Source organism: Uloborus diversus, chromosome 8 (genome assembly GCF_026930045.1).
Source record: "Uloborus diversus isolate 005 chromosome 8, Udiv.v.3.1, whole genome shotgun sequence".
In the NCBI taxonomy this organism is placed as follows: Eukaryota; Metazoa; Arthropoda; class Arachnida; order Araneae; family Uloboridae; genus Uloborus; species Uloborus diversus.
Window position 1 is genome coordinate 10,017,285 of NC_072738.1, and position 26,600 is coordinate 10,043,884.

The 26,600-nt window shown below is 31.5% G+C and overlaps 1 protein-coding gene across 1 annotated transcript; it reads right to left on the reverse strand.

Annotated features, from left to right (window-relative positions):
* Positions 1-1,193: 1,193 nt before the first annotated feature.
* Positions 1,194-26,344, reverse strand: LOC129227685 (proteasomal ATPase-associated factor 1-like). Its single transcript, XM_054862277.1, has 11 exons — positions 26,235-26,344; positions 22,348-22,388; positions 19,717-19,817; positions 17,075-17,164; positions 16,344-16,439; positions 13,443-13,593; positions 11,725-11,913; positions 9,700-9,791; positions 8,855-8,967; positions 5,321-5,403; positions 1,194-1,404 (listed from the first exon to the last, which is right to left on the reverse strand). The coding sequence occupies exons 1-11, from the start codon at positions 26,306-26,308 to the stop codon at positions 1,247-1,249; spliced, it is 1,188 nt and encodes a 395-aa protein (XP_054718252.1). The 5' UTR covers positions 26,309-26,344; the 3' UTR covers positions 1,194-1,246.
* Between the last annotated feature and the right edge of the window lie 256 nt (positions 26,345-26,600).

Consider the following 26,600-nt stretch of genomic DNA (forward strand, 5'->3'; position numbering starts at 1 on the left):
TTACTCCTTAAAATCTCGTGTAAAATTTTTTCTTAAGAGCAAGGATTTTTTTTTTCTAAAGAGGAAACATTCTGATGATAAAGAAAAATTTTAAAATTCCCCATTTACAGATCGACAAACATTCTATTTGAAAATTATTTACAGGAGGCTCAAAACAAGAAAATAAAATTACTCTATCCTTATTTTCACTAACAAATGAACAAAGTGATTTCTACCCGGGATTCAACAATCAATAACGGAATGAGTCTCAGTCCTAAAACAGACATTTCTAGGAATCTAGATTTTCTAACAAATAAAAGATATTTACTCTCTTCAGATATTCCAAATAAAGGTCCAACATATTTGAAAAAAGCAGGGGTACAAGTGGATTCAAAGTAAAATTTTCTGAAGACAGCATGAAATTTTTGGAAACTATGAGGAAGCTCAACCCCCCCCCCCTTTAGAAATTAGAATTTTCTTGCATTTAGTACTTTTTTCTTTGCAAAAATGTATCAACATTTCTTCTCCAGCCATTAAGGAATAAGTTATTAAAAACGTAAAAATTTAATAACTCTAATCTGGACTAAAATCAGTTTCCATGGGAAAAATATCCCGCTAAACCATGAGGAAAATATCTGAGCCCCTCCCCCTTACAATTTTGCATATGAGCGCCCTTGAGCAAGCACTCCATTTTTTATGACCTTTTTCAATAAATAATGTACTGGGAAAAGGTACTAAGATTTTATTACTCGAATTGTAAGTTACTTTTTAATATTTTTATATGTATTTGTAATATATATACTAATTATTAAACCATTTTGCTGTTTGCTTAGATTATTTCTAAAACTTTTTACCAATAACATTATGTATTTCTTCTACATAGCTATTGATTTATTATTATCATGTTTTAAGACAAATGTTGTCAATTAAGAAAGGTAAAGAAGATTTCCCCACTTAATCGAATATTTCTTGGAACCGACTTCGATTTAGCGGAACCAACGGTATTTTCAAATACGGATTTAAGTATTTATTAGTATTCATTCATCTTAAATACTTTCATCGCTTATTTGGTTTGCTTAGTGCAGTTTTAAATTATGCATTACATTTCAGATACATTAACTGTGCGAATTAAGGAATTCTTACATAGAACAATTTTCCAGGTTCAGTTCTGACAATTAATTTCAAACAAAAACAATGAAAAAGATGATGCAAACTTTTATTTGTTACCAAAAACATTGAAAAATACATGATCACAATATGCTTTTTATCAAAAGTTCAAATCATATTTTCTTATCAAGCCATCCCTGGCACCAGTAAAAATTGCATTCTCATTTGCAGCCATACAATAAACTGGATCAAATCCAGGCCCTGTCAGCTGCACACACTGATCTTTGTCTAGGGCATTGAAAATACAGGAGCCATCACCTAGAGTTAAAAATTACATAAATTAATAAAAATATGTTTAGGGAAAAAATAATGTTCATCAATATCAGACATGACAATATAAAATATTAAAAAGAGAAACCAAAATATTAATACAATCAACTCCTTCAAATATGTTCTTTTAATCCCCCAAAGGATTCCTGCTGTAAAGCAATGAATAAGATATTATATATTTTATGTATACATGATTTCACAATGTTTAATGTCATTTGTAAATTTAATAAAATTTGCACCCCTCCCCCCTTCCCCAGCTTTATTTCTTATCAGGGGACCACATGAATAGTGTAGTCGAACCTGTCTATCTCGAACCTGCTTATCTCAAAAACCTATCCATCTCAAAATCTTTTAATATCCCTACATTTTCAGCCAAAATTCAATGTATTTTCCATGTTTATCTCAAAAAAAAAGAAAAAAAAATTCCAATACCTTTATATCTCGAATTCCAGCAATGCTGTCATTTTCGGACTCAAAGCCCAGTAATCTTCTTGACAACTAACAACTTTCCTCAAACACAGAAACAGTAGCACTGTTCTCAAGGACAGAGAGGGCAGTCGAAAAAAAGGGAGAAATGCGTTCAGGTATGGGTTTGTTTTCTAGGAAGTCTAACGGGGGAAGGACAGTCATTTTGAGCTCTTTCTCGGAAGCAGAGCAGAGCGCAGAGAATGGGACAATGAGGTGAAGCCTGGGGCTTGACAGATTTGACACGTGGGGTGTGTTTTTCAAGTTCGCAGTTAAAAGTCATTCAAACGAAAACTCCTTTCACTCGGTTATCTGCTTTCGGTACTGTTCTGTGGTTGCTCTCTTGCTTGAAGTTGTGATTGCTTAGAAAACTGAGAGGATAGGCATGAAAAGAAAAGTAAAGATTCTTTCAAATGATGAAAAAAATGGAAATTCAAGAATTTTTTGACGGCAATCCATTAATGAAAAAAAAAAGAAATTGCCGCCAAGTTTAGTATGAATTGACCAAGATGGATTTTCAGTCATTGCCAAGCTCAAGAGCATAGTTAATCTAAAAAAATCAGGCAACAAAAAACAATAAAAGATTACTTGCCTTGAAAAAGGTATGCTTAAAATTTCATTATTGTCAAAATGATTCCTTAAACTTGCAAATATAAAATAGTAGTAGAATAAATACAACTAATACTGAAGAATATTCAGTAAGTTACTGCGCTACAGCCATGGCTAAGGTAGAAATACATCGCCAGCTCAGTCAATCCAGCCGAGGACTGCAGTTTCGTGCTTATTAGCACTCATCAGCCCGGCATAGAATTGACTGAGCTGGAGGTTGAAAACCTCTTAAGGAAGCCAAGAGTGCCAAACAAACTGGTAGCTAATATAGAATTAGCACTGACCAGACGAGTGACCGAAGCAATGGTTTGGTTCAACTTGAATATTGAAGGCAAGGCAGGTATATTCAGTAGGTTACCGCCCTATAGCCAGGGATAAGGCATACATGAAATACACCACCAGGTATATTTAGTAATAATAGGGCGGTAACTTACTGAATATACCTGCCTTGCCTTCAATATTCGAGTTGAACTGAACCATTGCTTTGGTCACTTGTCTGGTCAGTGCTAATTCTATATTTGCTACCAGTTTGTTTGGCACTCTTGGCTTCCTTAAGATGTTCTCAACCTCCAGCTCAGACACTCCTATGCCGGGCTGATGAGTGCTAATAAGCATGAAACTGCAGTCCTCGGCTCGAATTGAATGAGCTGGCAGTGTATTTCATGTAATATGGAAGAATTTTAATCTTTTGCATGTATTGTCTTAAGTATAAAATTCAAATTTTCACCATCAGAGTTCAAATTTCAATGAGTTTCTAAAAACCTCTTTATCCCGAATTTTGTTTCCTTCCCCTGAAATTCGAGATAGACAGGTTCGACTGTAATAACCAAAAGTTTAAAACATCTTTTGATATAAAATTATTCACCTTTCTTTCCCTGTTATCGAGACATAAGGTCTCAAACTCTGCCGAAATTTTAAGAAAAGAGCCAAATTTAAAGACTTGGGAAGAAATGCACGAAACCACCAGATTTCTCTTTGTGTATACGGCAGGACATTCGTCTGTACATCATGTGACAGATGTCTTCCATTACTCACCAAAACTCACTAAATTTGGAGATTTTTCTTAAACTTTCTGCAGCCTTTAAGACCCTATATTTTGATCACGAGGGCATATAGTTGAACATAAGAATGAAATCAAATTTAACTGATCATATAGATTTCAAAATTAATGTGTTTGGTTATCGCCCTCCATCCAACCCCTCGAAAGCAAAAGTGTGGTTACCGCCCTGATTGATCTGATTCACTTAATCTGTTTGCACAGTTTGGCAACAGGAAAGAAATAAAAATTCCTGAATAGCGTTATGTTAATTAACGTTTTAATTAATATCTCTGCTAATTAAAGTCATACAATTATGAGATTGGTCCTATTGTTCTCTTTGGAAAATTTCGAATTGATCGGTATCTCGTTTGACTCCCGATTCGCAGTGGTTCTCGAGAAGATCGATCTTCAGACAGACAGACAGACGGACGCGAACAGATTTTAATATTATAGTGGATTTATAGGAAGCAATCCTTAAAATAATAGAGTTTATCTGTTGCTTTCATACCTTACAAAGGTTAATTTACAGAAAACTCTGATTACAAGTTTCATTCTTTAGGGGAGGGACGAGATATTGTAAGAAAAAGGTAGTTAAAAAAGAAAAATGAGCTTGGGGATGGATAAAATGGATATTTTTGTCCTTGTACGCTAATATATACAAATGCATGAACAAAAAATAGGGATAAACCGGTTAAAATTTGTTCAGATACGATTGGAAGTTAAATTTAGCCTTTGTACAAGGAAGTAAACCTAGAGGAATTTTATTAAAAGTAATTGTGACAGTAACATGTTCTATTCTGGGGAAATACTCAATTTCAGCATTCCTCTTTTATTGTATAATCTAAAATCCTAATATCAGAGGGAACAAGTGCAACTTGTTTCACTCTGTCAAACAATTGGTGTAGATTTGCGGCACACCCATTTCAAATTTCAAAAGCTACATGCAGTACAGCACCCTAATAAAAATACTCTTCTCTAAATGCAACAATAAAATTTGTATGATAAAACAGTTAAGTTGCTTCTGACAATCAGAAGTAATACCAGTGTTTAAGTCGAGTTCAAAAGTTGTTTAGCAAAAAAGCTATATGTGAGAAAAAAGTTTGAGATAAATGCTAAAATGATATGTGTTCACATAAATTTCTAAATGCCTCAATGGGTTTCATCTCCAGTTGAAAACTAATTTCAAAATTCAACAATGACATCTTACAGAAACAAACACTATTTTCTTTTTTTTCCTTTTTTATTTGAAATAAAAAATCTAGGATTCTATTTACCATTGGGAAAACATTAATTTGATTTTTAAAACCATATAAGTTCCCTCCCCACATAAGTTTTTTTTTTTAAAGTCATAATGCCCATTAAGGCTAAGTATTGTTTAACTTAATTTAAAATAAACAACTTAGCTTACTTTATATCTCATATCCAGCATAGTTTACTTTTTTAAATTAATTAACTATTATTTTATTGTAGCAAAAAACCAAAAATACCTTGCTTCACTTTTACAAGCAAGATAGTATTTTGGTATTTTTGCAATAATGTGACTGTAGCGAAAACTCAGTATAAAACAGGAACACAGCACGAGATATGCTGGAAAAACATTTTTGCAAGTGCAAGCAGCAAACAAAACGGGAAAAGAAATGTAAAATGTCAACAAAAAATTAAGCAATCAGAGGGCAAACCATGCAGATCCATATTAGAGTGTTCAACAAGTTGAAGAGGTAAAGAAAAAAGAAAAATAGAATGGTGAATAATACTTCAGTGCAGTACATCTGGAAAACAGTTAATTTTTACCTCTTCCACAAAGAAGACCATTTTTTATCGATAATAAACAGAGAACAGGTGAAGTAGATTCCTCCCACACAGTAACTGGCAACCTGAAATTCAGTGAAATTAAAAAACAAGATAGAACAAGGGTTAAACAGAACTAAAAACTTATCTGGCAATTTCTGATGAAATGATAAAATTTGGTTCTTCACAGTCATAAAACAAACATATAAACAATATAATTAAATTTTTAAAGAAAACTAGGCATCTAATTTAGTTTTTCTCTACACCCCAACCTTTTTTCCCAAATAGTGAGTTCAGGGTTCATACTCTATTTGGATGAAAAAATTCCATGACTTTTCCAGGACTTTTTCATGACTTCATGAAATTTTTCATGACCTTGTTACATGAAGAGAATAGTACTATTTAATATCAAACTTGCCAATTTTTTATTTATTTATTTATTTATTTTTTTGGAAATGAGCATTAGCAAAACTTCTATGTGAATGCCACTACCTAATTGAAAAAATATCAGTGTACACCTAAAAAATTGAATAATTCTTTCCTGTTTTCATCATATAAGTTTAAGTTAAGTAAAAGTTTATGGGTTCAAGTTTACAGTGAATGATGCTTAAATATCGACTATTTTTTTCATAAACAGGCAGAATGATAATGATTGGGGAAAAGGTTGAATGAATCATTACTAAGTTTCAATAAATTTTTGTTTCAAAAGTTGCTTTTTAGTGTCAACTTGACAATTTTTTGGTTCTTTAAAATAAAGCCACATTCTTTAGTAAATTCATGTTTCTAAACCAAATATTTATTTAAAAAAAATTAAAATAAAACATTTCATAGTAAATAAATCTTTTGATATAAATGTACTTGTTTACTTATTTGTACATTTTCAAATGCATATAAATTAATAGGTTCAGAAATTCTAAAACATGTTTGAATAATGACACTGAACGTACCAGTGAGTCGCATGGATTAGTTTTGCGGGGCGTATATTGGGCACTACTGTTTTTGTGCATTAGAATTCCCCTATTTCTGTATTCTATCGCATGACTAAAGATTGTCCAAAACCTTCAACAAATTGAGATAAACTCTGATAAATTTAAAAATAAAGATTTAGGAGTAATGGAAACGAACTTGGATGCAATGTTTTTTGAGATCGTTCAACTTTCCAGTTTAAATAGCTTTCATGGTGCAATACTAAATCACTCGAGATTTCTAATACTCTTTTTAGCTACTGTTACTTTTTCCCAGAACATTTTTCCATGACTCAAAATAAATTTCCATGACTTAGACTGAAAATTTCAATTTTCCATGACTTTTCCAGGTCTGAAATTTGCTTATTTTTTTCCCATGACTTTCCAGGATTTCCATGACCCGTACGAACCCTGTGAGTTTAAGAACAACAGAATATCTCTACCTCAGAATCACACAAACACAAGTCCCAAAATGGAAATTTTCTGGTTATTACTACATGCACTGTATGTAAAATCTTATTTTGCATGTCCCCATTCCAAATCAACTCTCTAGGTGTACTGGATCAGGGGTTGCTCGGCTCTAAGCCTGGTTCAAAAAACAGAGCGTATTCGGGGCCCCATCCAACCAGTTAAACAACATGTAGCCGTAGGTACAGGAGACCCTGGAGTGAAGTGCCATGTTAGTCTGGCTTTGAGGTACAGATGTGGGTTCAAACTAGGACCAGGAAATATGTAATTTCATCCATAATTCCACTCAACAAAAATCCATTTACAGGCGTATTTTGCACTTAACATTTTTGTACCGATGAAAAATCCCATCCTTTAATTCTTTTTTGGATGAACCTTGGAATATTGCCATTAAAATGTTATGTGTTTTTAAAACTTATGTATTATGTATTAGTATAATAATCTTTGCTTTATTTTTATTGAAAAACAAGATCTGAACAAAAATAGGTGTTACATTAGGCAGAGGTGCCCACCTAGGGGAGGGGGGGGGACTTATGGCGCAGGCTACGCCACTGAAATTTTTAGAGGGAGTTTGTTAAGGGTTTTTTGCTTTTTTTCATTTGGGGGGGGGGGCTTGCTTTTGGGAGGTCTCTGCAAAATTTAGGGGGAGTGCCTTTGCTCTTAGGGGGTTGGGCACCCCTGTGTTAGGGAACAATCTCTTTGGATATCAATTATACGAATATAGCGCAGTTGCAAAGAGAATATTTTCCTTTTTTTTTTGTACACATGAGCCCGGATACTAGTATGGAATTTGGAGAAAAAACCCTAGCCTCCAAGTATGTAAGAAATATTACCTCAGATTAAATTACGGCAATTTTTTTCCACAGATAATTTATCTACTTTGATTCTTCAACTATCAGTGAATATGAAGTCATACCCTTCAAAAGCAAGCATTTTTAATAAATAAATGACAAGCTTTGTTTTAAGTTTTGTTGGAGTGGTAGCTAAACATTTTGCTTTTTGAGCAGGGAAAATAAATTGGAATGGAAGGGCCTCATTTTTTTTGCAAATTTCGAAATTGAAATATTTTTTTAGAAGTATAAATATCTGGTTCAGTGCCAAAAGATTCACTGCTTCACTGCTAAAAATAATAATAATAATAATATTAATTTAGATTAGAGTGTGTACCAGTGCTTGGATGTGCAAAACTAAGTTTGGAATTTAACAAGAAATTCAGTTTAATTTTAAAGGTGGCATATTGCGTGATTTAATAGGCTTTTGAAAATATTAATATATGTTTTAGTGCCATAGGATGCATTACTTTAATATTGAAAATAGAATTTAAAGTGTGTACCAGTGCTTGTATATGCAAAATCCAGTAAAGAATTCGACTAGAAACTCACTTTAATTTTAAGCACTTTAAAATTATTTCTGTAAATTAATGTATTATTATTTTATTAATGGGAGCGGGGCGGCACTTGTCAATATCGCCTAGGGCAGTAGAACTACTAGAGCCGGCTCTGTGCTTACATAAAGGGAAATAATTGGTGAAAACTGTTAAATTGAGAAAAAGAAATTGTACTAATTTTTTTAAGTCTAAAAATTAAACTTAAATCTGTAAAAGATCATCCCTGTTTCTAACCTTTTTTTTTTTAATTCAGTATATAAAAATATTGGTGTGACTGCATGGTCACACCCGCATCATAAACAAATCTTTACTTTTCAAGTAGATTTTTTTTTTTAGAAAGATGATATTTTATATTATAGCATGTAATGAATCTTTATATTGGAATATATCATGATTAAAAACCAAAGTTAATAATTCTAGGAATAAAACACATATATATGAACATAAAAGTGTACAATGTAAAAAGCATACCATCACGTTTTAGTTTACAAGTCATTTCTCTATAACTTAAAGTCTCAAGAGACTGTTTAAAAACCTTCGAGTCATGGGAAGTAACTAGTTTTCTGAAGAGTTTGGGATCAAATGAAAACTTTGAAATGAAAGAATATTAGAGTTTCAAGGTTTCAAGTTATCGAGAGTTGACTGTAATTTATACATGCACACAAATATAAAATGATCAGAAAAAAAAAATAGTTGAAAGCAATGAATGAAACAAACCTCGCTCTTAGATCAAATAAGTAAAGTCTACCATCTTGTGTTCCAAATGCGAGAGTGGACTTTGACGTGAAGCAACAACAATTTATAGCAGAGCCACAATTATGTTCAAATATCTAAAATTAAAACAATAATTATCAAATGAAAGGATTAAAATAAGCTTTTCAAATAATTAATCTATCCAGAAAACCATATGTCACTGTAATCATGATTGTTTTAACAACTAGTAATTGAAAGAGCATAGTGAAAATTGTTTTTCAAGATGCATGAATCCCTTGTTACCCTGTTACTGAAATATAATGTCTTAAATTTATTTAATATTTTTTAAAAAGTCACCAAATTTAGCTAGAAATGAACATTTAGCCACAATAGCTTCATTACCATTCAAAGATCATGACATTATCACCACGGTTTCTAGAAGTTTCCATTTCGCCTTAAATTTGGCAACTATTCATAAAATGCTCCCAAAATTTAGGATCTTATATTTCCATAACGAAGGGAGGGGGGGGGGGTGAGAGCAAATGATTTACGCATCATGAAACATGTTTCACTATGCTCTTTCAATTGCTACTCCTTTTTTTTTAAAAAATAATCTTACACTATTTGCGTGATTTCCTGGTAAGTCAGAAATAAAATTCTATGATAAATAAATACAGCCCTCTTAAAAAGAAATGCCAAGAGCTCTTTGACTTTAACATTTATATATTTTTTTAAAAACTAGGTGAAACTGTGTCACTTAAAGAAAATATTCATAGAGTTTAGGGAATAGGAAAAAATACAATTGTCTTTGTCAATTAAACTGCATATATACAATACATGTGTGTATAAATAAACTGTGAACAAATTACCTGTTTACGGCTTTGAAGTCCAACTCCCTTCAAATTTCCATTTTCACATCCGAACACTAGCAGTTTTCCATCAGTTGCAACTTCTCTTTCACCTACGCTACGTGAGTGGAGAACAATATTTTTCTTTATCAATAAAAAACAAGACAACATATACGTAACATACAATATACACAAAATACACTGTCAAAAATCACAAGATGCTTTCATGATGGATGTGTTTTTGAATTTCAAGAGCAGTATCCTAACAAATTATTTTATAACTTAGGCCTTATATAAGTTTCGGTAGTGTCTCGAATTAATATTTTAATAAATTAAGTATAAAAGTTTAAGAGGCTGAATTTAAATGTGTGTTAATTCTTGAACTCCCACTTTCTAGCAGAAATTTTATAATCAGAGAATTGCCAGCCTCATAAATCATAAAAAGCAGGAGAAACAAAACGAAAAATCAAGAGCAACTTTTGCACCATGGAACCAGATGAATGCAAGTATACAATTAGCAATATCCATGTTCATAGAGAGACATAAATCATAGTAAAATTAATCCACAATTTATGTGTTTAGGTTTACCATTTTTCAAAGACTAATAAAAAATTAAGAACAAAAATACTGATTCATGTCATTTTATTTTTCAAAAATTATTCTTTACATCATTTGAAACACCTTTCTTCAATCTAAAACTAGATTAAAGAAGGAAACTCAACAAAAATAGATGAATAAATAAAAGTTATTACTAGTTCTCATGCGTGGTTCAGTCATGAGAAAACCACAAAAATAAAAATGAAAAACTTGTCATAAAATGGCAGCCAGTAAAAACCTTTTGAAAATATAAGTTGACAAATGTGATACTATTTGTTTAAAGTTGCTAGAGTAGCTGTCTTAGCATTTTTCAAAAGCACATCGCACACCTGCCAACCTTGCAAGGAAAAAAAGCAGTAGATTTTTCCTTCATACTTGCTCAGAAAAAAGAATTAAAACAACTGTGAGCGGAAAGTACCCATCCTCAGCCTATTGCCCCTTTTTATAATAGAATCGAACCCCAGTGCTAGCTTTGGCTTTCAAGAACGGACATTAAATCTACCATAGGAGATTGGACTTTCATACTCTAACTTGTTTGTTTTTATCTAAAAATGTACATTGTAGGCAGTTTTGGTTTGCATTTGATTTCAGTACAAAGTTTTGTCTACCTTTGTTTTTGCAGAAGCTAAAATTCAGGACAGGATTCCTGCCAAAATTTCACTCTCTCATCGCTACAGTACATTTAAGAATAGTAAAAAAAAAGAAAGAAAAAGAAAGAAAAGAAAAATAATAATAACTAGGGAAAGTACTTTAATCCACCTGAGGCCTTCTTGAATTTGTTAAGCAGATATATCAGCCTTTTACAATTTCCATAAATATGTTGAAATGCATTAATATTCTCAAATAAAAATGGTTTCGCTTACAGTGTATCACTGTTAATAGCTTTATTTAATAAAAAATAATATTTACAATAGTTTTTTTGCTGGTCAATTGAAAAAGAAAAATCACTACAATAAGTGTTAAAATTCTACTTGTAATGCGTTATATTCCACCTTCCAAATTTAATGTGCTCATTCTGCACAACAATGTGCCAACACTGGATAGATAGTTGAAATGCTAGTGTCATAAAAAAAAAGAAGTATTTCATTAATATTTTTTCCTTTTTATTACTACTAAATTTATAAAAAAGTAACTTTTTAACTTGAGTTTTTACTACACTGGGCAAAAGTTTGAAAGAGGATATACAAAAAAGTAAAAATCAAATTAAAAACAACAATTTCAATCATAAATGCTAAAATTATGAATTTATGAAACAAAATGCAACAAATATTAGCAATAAAAAACTAAGAAAAAAGGACAGCAAAATGTATGTAAAATTATCATTATTATTATTATTACTTTTATTATTTTATTTTTTTAGTTTATTTTTGAACAAGAAATGAAAAAAAATTTAAAAAAATAAAGTGTTTCAAATAGGAAAAAATGCAAAAAGAAATAAAAATTACTAACTTGGAGGATTTTCAGGAGTTCCAACATCAATGTCAACTTCTGCAACTGCAGAACAATTGATGCTCCCATTACTTCTAGACAGTACATCAAGGCAAGTTGCTTTACCACAATCCCATAAACGTGCTGTACCATCCTTAGATACAGAGACAATATTTCTTCCTCGATCAACAACAGCAGTATCTGTCACGGCTAAAGATATCAAGTTTTACAAGAAAATTACAATAAGAAAACAATTTTGTCCTACATTTATTTTCATGTGTCAAAACTGAATACCCAAGCATAATACAGTACATTTAAATTACTTAAGAAATTATCATTTTTTTCTGTACTTAACTTGATGCTCACACATCACAGTAAAAGGTCACTGCAACAATATCCAATACAACAAGGGCTCCTAAACTTTTTAGATTTGTGGCACCCTTTGAAGAAATTTGAAGAAGCTTTTTTCAACAAAATTATCTTTGAAAGCAAGGCAAGTGAATATTGAACTCTATACCCTTTCCTGAAACTAGATACAGTCAAATATTCACTTGCTAACTTTTCCTTTCAAGGGTGGCATACACAGGATCTGACAAATACCAAATGCTAAGTCCCTCGGTATTGAAAGAGAAAATATAAAAGCTACACTATATAGTAAATGTCAAAGAATAAATAAATGAGATATAACATTTGTCAAGGCATATGTATCAATTAAAATAATTTTGCTACAACAAAATATCTAATGATTCATCTTTGTATAAATTTTAAAAGTTACAGAGATTCTTTCTCTCTCTCTCTCTTGCTCTATATGTTCATAGAAAGAAAAAATAGGCAAAAAGGTTCTAAATTTTAAATGGTTAGAAATTTTCTCAAAAAAATTAAGGAAAGTCAGATTAATCTCACCCCTGGTTTAATGAAAGATTCTGGAAAAAAAACAGTTAAGAAGCAAAATTATTAACTTTAGTTTTAACGTTAGTTTTCTCCTGCGCTCCATTTTAATGCCTCAGCACCAATGTCCTGAGTCATTTCAGTCCCAGGTCTAAAGTAGTTCATTCTATGTTGGAACACAAATATTAATAAAGGAAAATAATATTTTAAGGCATTTAATTTTTCCTGAACAATAACATCATTAAGGAAAGAGTATATTTTAATTTATTTCAATTTCCTGAACCACTGAAGTCTCAATTGGTTCTTTCTCAGCTGGTACATTAACATTAATTCTGAGAAATAGTATGAGGAAAGATTATAGTTAAATATGTTTAAGCAGTTAAATTGACACTACCCTAACTTTTAGACAGCTTAAATATGCCCCTGATGTGATATCACTCAGTAAAGATTCTGTAACTCTCAATATTCATATGAAAGCGAGTAGCATGTTTGTGAAATGTGCTATTTTTATGTGACAGTAAAACCCCTCCTAACAGATACCCCTCAAAGGCTGACACCTCTTCTGTGCAAACAATTTTTAATTCCTCAGTTCCAATGACATCATTAAACCCTTGTCAAGTGGACACCCCTCTATTGCAAACAAAAAAAATTTGTCCCGTTAGTGTCCGCATTCGAGGGATTTTACTGTAGTTATGTGGTGCAGCAATCATTGACTTACAATCTTAGTGAAGCATTGTACCATTTTAAATGGAACTCAAAACGCCTTTGTGTTCCATCTTCAGTCCTTGATTTGCAGACCTTACACATTCTTTTAAATTTGACAGTTGGAATGTCTAAATAGATATACTTACCAGCAGAATGCCCAGTCAAAGTAACTGGGCACTGACCCGTATCAGCAGCCCAAATTTTCAACTGCATATCAGCACCACCAGATAGTACAACAATCCCAGATGGGAAGAAGCGGCATGAATATACATCCCAGATGTGACCTTCTAATTTCCTCTGCAATAAAAAAGGAATGAAACAAATGTAATTAAAGACACAGGCGTAACACAAATGCTAAAAATTCGGTGTGTGATTTTGGGAATCTCACAGAAATTTCTCAGATCCCCTCCTGGAGAACTAAAAGGTTTGCTGCAAAAGAGGGGTAGCTTTAAATTTCAATTGGTCCACATTGAAGCATAAAACACCAAATCACATTCTAATTTTTTTTACTTCTCCTGCATAACTGTACTCGGGAGCATAATCGGAGAGCTATTAAAATACCATAAAGAAAAAAGTGGATTGCTGTTTTCAGCTCTAATGAAGACCTTTCAAAAACTTTGAAATCAGAGCAACTCCATTGTTGCAACAAACCCTTCAATTGTCGGATTGAAAGACAAGACTGATAAATCTATCAAAGCAACCATATGTCAAAAATTTAAATTATGTTGCACCGAAAAAAACAAAGTGACAAAGGCAAACTTTTAGATTGCAGAAATGCTCATAAGGTTGGAATAGTCAAAAGACATTGCTATTTTTTCTCTCCCAAAATGTAGTAGTCCCCCTGCACAAATCAGTTTCTAAGAGAAATCCTCCCTCCATTGAAAATTTTGAATTCCAGCTTCTGCTCATAACATTCTCTCAAACAGGGTTCTGAAATCTGCCCAAGATTCAAAAATTAAACTAAGCTTAAAAGTAAATGTTTAAACCTTAAATGCTGCTTGTTCCCTTTTAACTTGTAAATTGCAGTATTAGTAACAGGCTTCATATCATTGGGGAGAGGGAGTTGATTTTCCTTCTGGCTCCTCACCTTCCTGCTTTGAAAAACTAATGTTTTTACATGTAAGTGGACATGGTTTTTCATCAAATTTGCATTGAGTATACATCCTTTGCCCCTCTCCCCCTTGGAAAAATTAGAAATGGGGCCTGACCAGTTCTGATGAAAAATAAAGTGGAAATTTGTTATATTTTTAACTTTACTGATCATGACAACATGGACAAAACCATATTAGGCTTCTTTATTTGTTTTTGGTCCTTTCACTAATTCATACTACACACAAAAGTGAAATTTTCAACAGAAGTTTTAGACATTTATGTAAATTTTAGACAGAAATTTTGCAATATTGTCAGTTCTATGATTATTACATGAATGATTGCAGCTTATTAATGAAATAAAGAGATGAATGTTGGGGATAATTGAATGTTTTTATCAGAGGCGGCGAATGGTACTTATAGTGCGGGGGACAATTTTTTTTTTAGGAAGATGAAGTTTAGTGGCTATTTTTAGTGACTGGGGGGCGGGCTTCTGATGTTCTCTTGCATAAATGGTTTGTAATTGTAGTTTTAAAAACACCGTTTTAGTATAATTTTGTCAACGTTTGGCAAACTGAGAGAAGTTTCCAGGGTTGTCCCCGTAATGTTTTTTAAAAGTAAAGTCTTAATAATAATATAAACAAAGAAGCTTGGACTGTTTTTGGTAATGTGAGGGTAAGGAAGGAACTTCCAAGAAAAAAAATCTTAACTTCAGTCTTAAAGCCGTAAATTAAAGCCATTTATAGCAAACTTAGAGCAAGGGGTTTGGGGTTCTCTCCAAGAAATTTTGCAAAGTTTAAAAGTTTTCTAAACTTTTTTAAAATGTTATTTCAGACTTCTTTTTTATTGATTTAAGAAAGAACAAAATGGTTCGGTGGTGTGTTTTTTTTTTTTTTTTTTTTTTGAACTGATGAAATCTTAAGAACTCAGTCTTGAACTTCCTTTTGGAACTTCAAAAAAAGATAGTTTTTTTTTTTTTTTTTCGAAATTGGAGTCTTAAAAAAAACGCAATTTTACGCTTACTAGGGGGATTCTCTTCCTGATTTTTCCCCTCAAACTGGAGTCTTTATAATACAAATTTAGGTCATCTTTGAATTTAAAGGAAGGAGGGAGTGCACTCAGGGATTTTCTCCCAAAACAGGATCAAAATTTAAGTTTTGAAACTGAAATTTTAAACAATATTTGGTAACGTTAATGTTTGGGTAATCTCACCCAGAATGATTTGAAATTAAATCATAACGTTAAGGTAATCTTTGATGATGAAAAAAGTGCGGGGGCAGTCGCCCCCCCTATCCCCTTGCCCCCCCCCCCCCCCCCACAAATCGCAGCCACTGTTTTTTATAAATACAAACAAATGCTTAGTAAACAAGAAACTTCTGACACGTGTTTTCAATTCAATAATGAAAAATGGCAGGATTAAACAACAATTGCATTGTTGGAATAAATTTACTCACTAAAAATTTAAAAAAGACAAAACACTTGAATTGCTTTGTTCCTAATATCAATATAGTTTTCATACTATGAAAAAAAACTTTTTTTTTTTCAAAATCATTAACTCAACAAAAATATTACAAACTGAAATTTAACAGCTTTAAATAAGATACATGGATAAAACAAATTGTTTATGTACTGCCATAATTGTAATTAATACAATAAATAACTCCAAAAAAAGAAACATTATTTTTCAATTCCTTGTTTTGCTGACAATAAAAGGGCATAAAATTCACGTGACAGTGAAAAGAAAAGATGTACACAGTGAATGGACAAGTAGAATGTGTAACCGAAGATCTGAAGTAGTATGACAACAAATCCACTTTTACACAGAGTGTATGTATATGCATCAAACAATATTTATTTTAAAACAATTTATTAAACAGCATTTATTATTTTTCTACACATTTCATAGAATGTTTTAACTGGTGTAAATCTGATCTGAAATATATGAAATAAATACTCACGAGAACACTTCCATTGGAGTTATCCCAAATGTAAATAGTATTATCCCCAGAAACAGAAGCGCCAAGTCCAGCATTTGTAACATCCAAACATAAAACCTAAACAAGATGAATATGCAAGAAATTAGTTTTTCTAATGAACATTTTTGAGTGCAAAATAAATTATTTTTTATATTTTTGATAAGCATTTTTGACACAGCTGAAATTAATTAATAGTTTTATTTGAAGTATTTCATAAATTTGAATCATGTCATATTTCCTCCGATACTAGCGAGCATGCTTGCAGCTCATTTCACACAGAGTGGCTAGATGATCAGAGGAAAAAACAACTTTCAGTGACGGCTTTGTGAAATTTCAGTCAGGGAGTTTTGAGAGAGGTCTTTTTTTCTTTTTGAATTTTTGAGAAATATGAATTTTTCCATTTTTAGGGATCCAAATTTTCTGAAGGGTTCGTTTTTAGGGGACGAAAATTTGTGAAGGGTTCATAAACAAACCTAATTTCTGTCTAGATTGACCCCTGTATGGGTTTTCATTTTAAAAAGCAGATGAAATGCTAAATTTTGTGTTAATGAAGCATATTATTTGACAATATGTAAACGCCAAACAAAACTCTTTCCAGAATAATTTTAATTTTTCCAATGAGTTTGCATACCAAAAAATTAAATAAATAATATGTTTAGAAGAATAAAAAAATTGAAGACATTGTGAAAGAAAGTATAATGTAAACTACTTACATTTTTAAGGTGAATATTGGAAAATATTTTGCTAGGAGCATAAAAATCACATCTGCAATTAGGATCTTCATGTGACAAACTTAATGATTTCTGGAAACGGAAAAAATTGCATTAATACATACTTTATTAATTTTGTCACTTCAATTCAAAAAATTACTTGATTAGGAATTCACAATCAACTATTGGTAAACAATAGATAGTAATTTACTGTTGAAACAAACCATTTTGCTAAGTACCATAAGTATAAATTAAAGATATTGCTAGCCACCTGCTGCGGGGTAGGTGTATAACACAGTGCCCCAAAGTATATTGCCTTTAGCGGTGTACTCCAGGGCTTTGACAACCTCTTCTTGTACCTCGCGTTGGCTTAGGTAAGAGAAAAAAATTAATTAATGCTTTAATCAATGCCTGTGGAGTTGCACGAAGTCAAAGTTGAGACATAAATTACATTCCTTCAAAGAAAGAGATGTAAAACGTAATGTATTGCATCGAATTTGAATCTCACTTAATCCACTTTTGCTCAAACTAGGAATTATTGGCAAGTAGCTAACTGGTTATGTGTCTTTACTAATCCATTTTCACTCAGTCCAGGTGTTATTGGCAAACAGCCAACATCTAAATCAAGTCCCGCATGTGTGAAACATCGCTGAAAATTGTTTTCATTAATATCTTCTGTACAAAGCAGCAACTGGGCTGCTCAAGATCCTCATAAAAATTTCAAATCCTTCTATACCTGGTTTGACCCTCAATTCTCTGCAGTTCTTAAAGGATGTTTGAGTGACATTAGCATTATAACATAGATAGGTACAGTTGGATTTTAATAAATAAGATTAAATTGACATTATAAGAGGTTTTCTAAGAATGGTAATTTCCTTGTCCTTAATTTACTGTAAAAAAAAGTGTTTGAATAATTGACCTTTTAAGACACTTCTTTGCTCTTTTTCATGAAGTTTGCAACAGTTTGAACATGTAAGGTAATAATTGAAGGGCCACAGGGAAGAATGATCATAGTTCTTGACACAATTTCCAATATTACATTTTTAAACTTTGAAGTTAAATTAAGCAATTGAAAAATAGGTACAAATTATGTTCTTAATAAATTTTATGTTGTGAGATATCATTTATTTCATGTTAAAAATAAAAAAAAGAACATTTAACATAACTGAAACTTGAAAAATTTATTAAAAAATAAAACGGTCTTAAGATCATGTTCGTTTTTGCCAGCTATTCTGCTTCATCGAATGGTGGATCGTCTGCAAACTCGATGTCATCTTGCAATTCAAGTGCAGAAACTAGAGATATGTGAAACATTTGAGAGTCGGGATTGGTGAGGAACTGTTTCAAATGTAGTATATCCTTCATTTTTACAGCTATAGATCAGCTGATATGCATGGTACGAATTGGACATTGATCTTTCTTGCCCACTGGAGGGCGGGGCTATGATCATTCTTGCACGTTAGTGTCAATCTTTTTCCTGCTATAACTTAATGATTATGATCCTTCTTGCCAGAATGATATTACAGATGAAAACTATTTGTAATTGTTGAAAATAAGGAAACATTCCTGGTCATGTGCCTCCTATCCTCCACAAGGGCGCACATATGCGAAATTGTAAGGGGGGCTCAGATATTTTCCCCACGGTTTAGCAGGATATTTTCCCCATGGAAACTGATTTCAGTGCAGATTAGGGTTATTAAAATTTGACATTTTTAATAACTTATTCATTAATAGCTGAGGAAGAAATGTTTTTACATTTTTAAAAAGAAAAGTGTACTAAAAGCAAGGAAGTTCTAAATTCTAGGAGGGGCCTTGAGCGCCCCCTTGCCCCCCTCCCCCCATATGGGTGCCCTTGATACTCCATGTAAATATTTTTCTACACTAATTTTGGTTTGCCATCTATGTTAAAATGCTAACTGTTTTATTTGCTTCTAAATCGAAGAAGAAAGACATTTTGATTTGCATGTAACTGAGCAGTCGCAGTAGCTTCGATGAAGTGATAACCTTCAATCTTTTCTTTTCATGCTATTCGCGGGTAATGCACGTAAGTGCAACTTGTAATGAAATGCCTGGATGACATGTTTTTAAGTTTATATAAGGTGCAATAGTGTTTTATGATTTTAGTTGAATAAAATTTTTACAAAAGTTATTTTGAGAAGTTTTGGTGATTATTCAAGTAGAATTTCAGTTTGTGTTTCACATGATTGCTGACTCTGCAAATAATATTTTCCAGCAGTAATAACCAAACAGTTCCTGTAGAAAGCTGATTTTTTCAAAAAAAATGGACTATGATCATTCTTTCCCGTGTCATTTCAATTAGATTCTGCCACTGGCACGGCAAAAACTTTTTTTTTTCTCCCCGGTAGAAAGCCAATGAAATAATAAAAAGGAAAGATTTTTGAGGGTATAACAATTAAAAATAAAAAACTAAATAAGCAAAGCACTATTTATTTTCAAGCCATTGAATTCCCGTAATATAATTAGACTACGATTTACTAAGCATAAAGTACAACATTACATTTAATTCTTTTGCACGATTCCGGAAATTTTCTGTTTGTTGTACAATTTCTAAAGGAGCTAATACTTTGCCTTATTAGAAAGAAATCTTTAAAAAATTCAAAAATAATTGCAATATTTATACTTACAGCTGTTATTTTTTGGACTCTGAAGCCATCTGATCCTTCAACAGTTACACAAGTACTTTCACATGGAATCACATTCAGTTTTCCATGCTTGCTATTTTTACCTAAAAATGATAATTTCTTTATACACAACAGCAAAGTAAGAATGGTAAATTAAAAAATATGGATTTGAGCCATCACCTTCATTAAATGACCTCTCTATTAACAATTAAATTTTAAGGAAAGGAATTTCTGCTCATCTAAATAAAATGAGAACTTATCCTTCATTAAGTGGCTATCTTAACAAAGCTCCTGCTCAAAACAACCACAATTTTATGGGTCAAAATACATTTGATCACTTTTAGCTTACAAATTTACTCTTTCTTTAACTGACCTAATCGTTAAAATTGTTCTTAATTGTTATGAAACTAAAATAGTGTTAACAGTCACACAGCCTTTTGTGCTCATTTTTGAAACGAAACGAACCAAGTCACCAACCACACTCTAAAAACCATTGACGTCAATTATTTTCAACAGTATTGCAAGAACAATGGAATCCAAAATATTCTTTCAGGAAAATATTTCTTCACAAAAATGTTATTAAGGAAAAAAAAAAGAAAACACAAACAATTTAGAGTCTGTTGCTTATAAAAGGTTAACAGTAATTCATTAATCGCTAAAATCTAGTTAACAAAATATAAATTAATATATATTTATGCGAATAAATAATTAAATTTAAAAAATTAAACAAAATGTACAAGCTAATTTATGATGAAATACATTCAACTTTCAAAACAACTGAAATACTTGCAGGATGTACCTGTAGTTTTCTTCAAATGTTTTTAACATAATTCAAACCTCCAAACCCAATCAAAAATTTTCAGAATAAAAAGTACAGTGACTCTTGATACCTCAAAGTGCTAAGGACTGAGAAAATATTCAACATAACCGAAGTTTGAGATCCTGAAAAATTGTATTTTCTTCTCCAAAAGTACAAAAATTATGTTCTAATCATAAAACTAAAAATTCCTTTAAAAAATACCATTTAAAAAGGTTTGCTTCTTCTGCTCATTTTCAGCAAAAATCAGGAATACAAATGTCAAAAGATAGCTGCCTGACATTTTCAGATAAGTGGAGTGAATTTTGAATAAACGAGAAAAAAAAATCAATTATTCAACATTTACAGCAATTAGGGACCAACTAAAAACTTTGAAAATGGAATTCTGAGCCAAGCACAGATATAAAGAGCCGACTGCATTTAAATACAGTATAACCTTTATTTAACGATTGTCAAGAGACTGGGAAAAGTTATTGTTAAATCAAGGATATCGTTAAATTGAGGAGCATAGACATTTAATAGTCAAACCCGGACCAGTGAAATGCAGGGGTGCTCACCTAGGGAAAGGGGGGATTGTGCCACAGATTGCGGCATTGAAATTTTTAAGGGGGTGCTTTGAGGGCTATTTTTCACTTTTTTGGGGAGGGCTCTTACTTTTAGCGTATTTGCGTATTTAGGGGGGGGGGGGGTCTTGCTCTTATCAGTGGTGGGCAGCCATGTGAAATGTATCAATAAATTGAGGAAATAGTTAAATCAGGTACCACAAAATCGAAGTTATACTATGTCTGTAAGGGTGTAAGGCTACGGCTAGTGACTTCCTACAAGACAAGACAATAATGATTAATTCATTAGAAATTGACTGAAAATTCATTTTTTAACATTATACTATGAAACTACTATGGACTATCATTTAATCCTTTGCACTTAAGAACTTTTATCACTCGATTTCTGTTTTTGCTCTATTTTGTTTCACAAAAAGTTGTGACAGAATGAGTTAATTTCCTGGAATTACTAATAAATTTTATGACCCCCTCAGAGACATTTGGGTGCTGTTATAGAATTAGGATCACCCCTTTGAAGGGGACAACATAGAGCAAAGGTTTAACTTAGGAGAACAAATAACGTGAAGCACTGTTTATACGTTTCTCTTTTGTATGCTTTTATCAATTATACGTCTTTAATATGGTCCCTACAGAGTTTAATACATATTAACGAATACCTATTACACGTTTTTTCATTTATACGCTTTTTTCATACAGTCCCTTCAGAAACGTATTAACGGTGCTTCACTGTATATATATATATATATATATATATATATATATATATATATATTACCGTAAATAAATTTAAAACAAAATAGTTTGAAAAAAAATAATAGCAGATAATGCCTTACTCAAAAGTACTGTAAAGCACCATTTTTGCGAGTCATATTTTTCAGGAAAATAAAGATATAGGCAACTTTGTAAGCTGAAAATTTTACGAATTTTATCAGAAATATGAAAGTTGATTACATAAATAAAGTTGAAACATTTCAGAAGGGGTTAATTTTTTGTGATTGCTACCAGGTTGCAATGATCCCAAAAAATCAAAGCCTTGCAAAAAGAAGTGCTTTTACGCTAATGTGTAAAATTAAATACTAAATTGCAGAAAAAAAAAAGAGGAAGAAGGAAAATTTGGTAAGAAACTAAATGAATTGACCTGAGATAGAAAATAATTTAAATTTTAAGTGAAGGAATTAAAGTGAATTTTACAATGTACTAATAACAAGAAAAATATTATTTAACAAAAAAAAATTAAACAAAACTGAAACTCACCATACTCTTTACAGGAAACCCATACAGATCCAATCTTCTCTCTTTAAGGAAGAAATTATGTATTAACATCAAAATTCTCTCGCAACAAGTAATAAGAGTTCTTTTTATAGAATGTCTAATATGTTTTAAATTGATTACTTATGTGGTGACTGTATAGTTTGTAAGAAATTCAACATTGAACAAAATTATGGTAAAAATCGTTTTCACGTGTTTCAGAGTTACAATCAAAATTTGCTACTTATTTTTCACTTTAATTAAATGAAAAGGTTTTAAAAAAATGTGAAAAGGAAGCTAATTATATTGAAATAATATTTTAGTAATTAAAAGATTTTAAAATATGCCATTTGACTTTGCAATTTAGGGGTCGATCCAGGTTTTCATCATTATTACTTCTGTATTTTGAATGAAAAGAATTTTTTGCAAACTTTTTTCTTTTTCTGAAAAAAAAGACCCAACTTTTGTTCATTTTTCTTTTATATATATTTTGTGAAAAAAAATAGGATCATCTAGACATTTCTCAACCTTTTTAACCCGTGTACCTGCAGCAGCTTTTCAAAGAAATTCAGTTAATGCTTTTTCCTTTCCTTCCCTCTTTTCTTGCAAAAAAGAAAAGAAAAAAACTTTTAACTTAGGGATCGTTAAAAACTTTTGAAAAAATTTTGCTAATGGCTGAGGATTTCCACCTTTTTTTTTTTACAAAGAAGTAATAATAAAGAATTAACAAATAAGTATATAAAATTTCACTTGGTATTAAAGAACTATTGCCAAGAATATATCTACTACAGTGAAATCCTGTTACAATTAACTTCAAGGACTACAAATTTTGCTCGCTGTAAGGGGAATTTTGTAGTAATGGGATTCAAGCAATATAGTCAAAATTAAATCGAGAATGAAAATGTAGTTCAATGAAACAGATATTTCTTTGTGATGGCATTCGTTGTAATGGTGTTTCACTGTATATAAAATGTAAACACAACTGAAAAATTATCGGCAATTACGAAAATTGCTTACAAATGTGATGTAAAAGACGGCATGTAGGATATTATTAACGTTAATATGTTTTTGTTCTTGATTTTTTTGTTTATTTTTATTTTTTATGTATTTACTTATTTTTTAAGTAAAGAAATTTTTTCAAAGTGGGACAAGCAAAAGTCTTCGAGGACCGGTGCCGATCCACCAGTTGCGAATTGCTGGTGTAAAGAATGTTTAGTTGTCACAAATCTAATCTGAAATCCCTTTGGCTTAATAGGACTTGAAAGCCAAAGTTTTTTTTTTTTTTTTTCTGTACTGATGCTTTGATTTTAGACAAATTAATTAATTTAAGCTTAAAAATCATGAAAGAATTGTTTTTACAAATGAAATTTTGTAAAAGATCTAATTTTAGGATATGAAAATTTGTGAAGTGGCTACTTTTATGATGAAGCATTTTGTAATGAGGCCCCAAAACAGACCTAGTTTGTGCCTGAATTGACTCCCCTGTTATTTCAAAGACATTAAATTCATGACTTTATATTTAAAAAAAGAAACAATTTTTAGAACAATCAGATATATTTCTTTTGTACACAACCATGCAATTGAAAATAACATTTTGTTGTATAAGTACTTGATTTTATTAGAATCAGAGTCTTAAAAAAAATTATTATGAAAATATTATTATTTTTTATTTATTTATTTATTTTTTTTTTTTTTTTTGCGAAAATCAGAAATTTAAGAAACTTTTATAATTAAATATATAGTACCATAAAGTACTAGCAGGGGCGGATACAAGGGAGGGGCGATGGGGGCGATCGCCCCTCCCTTGAGGGACACTTCACCGGTAATTTTTCGAAAATGAAGTTCAAAAAACGCAAATTTAGACGAGTTTCATTGATGTTGGGAAAAGGTAGGAATGGGGGGGGGGGGGGTTGGTTTATGACCCTATCTCGGAACTGGTTTCGGAATGAAAGTCAAAAAATTTTGTGATCAATATTTTAAAATCTGTATACATAGTAAAAAGTATGTAATAAAAATCAATCGCCCCTCCCTTGAAAAAATTCTAGGTCCGCCCTTGAGTACTAGTCTCGTATAGTAATTGCAATTCTCTACACAATCAACTAGTTGATCACCATTTTAGTCATGTGGAACAAAACATGCATATATTTTTCTTTAACACTTCTTTCGCAAATCTTTCTGTTTACACTTTGTGTGTTGTACAATAAGATAAATTTAATTCTCCTGCTAGCACTCACAGTGAGATTTGCATCAATAGCTGTTATTTCATATAATTTTTCCATTAACTCAGCTCGACTTGAGATTTTTCATTGTCCAGATCTTGAATCATCATAACAATTTCTAAAATGTCTAAACCACATGTTAACTTGAGTGTCGCTCATACAGTCATCATTAACACATTTTTTAGAGTTTAAAACAAAATTGAATATCTGTTTTAGCTCCTTTTTCTTGACATAAGCATATAAACTACTGTGATTAAAATACGCATAATTTTTGCCCTCTCAAACAATTAGTATAAAATTTGCTCCATTCGAGAGAAGGAGCAAATTTTACATGTAGCTTTCCGAAGCAGAAAATGCCCACGAGATTGCATGGACCGTTCCATGACACAAATGAAAAGTTTGGTTATTTCTAGATTATACTGTATAAGTATTTTTATATTTTCAATTAAATAACCCTGAGACCCATCCCTACTGACTATTCCAAGTAAATTAAAACATATCACGGTCTCTGGATGTGCTATTGCTAATGGGTGCAAACATTCAAATCTAAGTTCCAATTATGAAAAAACTTTAAGAGTTTTAAGGCTGTAGTAGAATATGTTCCATTTTCACAATTTTTTTTCTTTCTAACAAACTATTCTGTACATAGTCTGTTTTTGCTATCCAGATTTTTTTTGTAAAAGCGTCATGTTCAAAATCAATAACTTTTGGAAAGAAGTTTAAAGATCTAGATATTGTTCTACTTATTCAAATGATTTTGGAAAAATAAATATAATTTCAAGAATATTGACATTCATCAATTTCTTTTTTTTTTTTACTTTAAGGGTTATAAATTTATATGTTTATAAATAAGACAAAGTTAATGTTACTCAAACAAAAAATATGAGAGAAGGAAAAAAAAGACAAAATTTTAAATGAAAATTTTAATTTTGACATTTACATCACAAAAATTGAGTCTTGTTACACTTTTTTTTTTCCTTTTCAAAGAGTTAACTCCAATTTTCAATGCAAGAAATGAAAAAACGAGTACACAGTCAAAACGCATCATGTAGAGGTAGTAAAACTTAATTTCTAATAATGAATGTCCCAATATGTAACATTTTTTCAGTTCAATAGAGTTATTAAAAGCAATTTATGTTCAGTGTTCAAAACCGCGTGTGTACTTTAATTTCAAAACAAAGGGAAAAACTTGGATCGCATTTTCAAACTTCCACTTAGATATCACCCAATTCCATATTTAAGCAGAGTATTTTCCACATCATGTGTCAATTTATTACCTTCTCTGCCAAGGGCGACAAGTATCATTTGCTCTTGTTCACGAAAATTATTCGTCTTCACAAGCAACGATTCTTTCGCGGCTTTAAGAAGAAATTTCGTTTTTTCCGTAGGATTCCGCAAATAATCTTCGCGAATACGGTAACAGTAAATAATCGATTCTCGAATATCATGAACCTGTTTCAATAACAAAGAATGTTCTTTCACTAAAAACTCATCCAACTCAAAACAGTGCAGTTCTAATTTCTCGTCTCCAAGTGCACAGATAGCTTTAAAAACGCTTCCAAACAATTTTTCGTGAGCGAGCGTTCCCATACCTTACTATCTTCCAGTTCTCTGAAAAAAATGTACAAATTTAAACGAAGTAATTTTAGCACACAAAGAACTGTACAATATTACCTTAACACTTCATCCCAATCGTTTTGAATAGACAGTAAAGGTTTCCGAATTACAGTTGGTGTAATGGGAGCCATTATTCTTCAACAATGATGTAAACAAAATTTTATCGCTGGTTGTTAGGTGACTGTTGCCATTTGATGAATAACTATTGAGTAATGAAAAATTATCAAGTCCTCCATCTTTCCACGTATTAATAACTTTTAAAAGTAATTGAACACCTCTCACGTAATGCTGCAGTTAGCGTCCAAACAAAACGAAAATAAAGTACGAAATTTCATTTTATTTCTTGTTCAATGAACTCAATTGACCGAGATTGCGTTGTTCTGTTAAAGAAGCTTCGTCCTCTAAGCCGGAGGTCGTGGGTTC

What these genes read in the sequence shown, in the direction of transcription:
- LOC129227685 (XM_054862277.1), bottom strand. Translation starts at nt 26,308, where the DNA reads ATGGCTCCCATTACACCAACTGTAATTCGGAAACCTTTACTGTCTATT. An exon ending in GATTGGGATGAAGTGTTAAG is followed by an intron (nt 22,389 to 26,234) that starts GTAATATTGTAC and finishes TCTTCCTTAAAG; the next exon opens with AGAGAAGATTGGATCTGTAT. An exon ending in GAGTCCAAAAAATAACAGCT is followed by an intron (nt 17,165 to 19,716) that starts GTAAGTATAAAT and finishes TTCCGTTTCCAG; the next exon opens with AAATCATTAAGTTTGTCACA.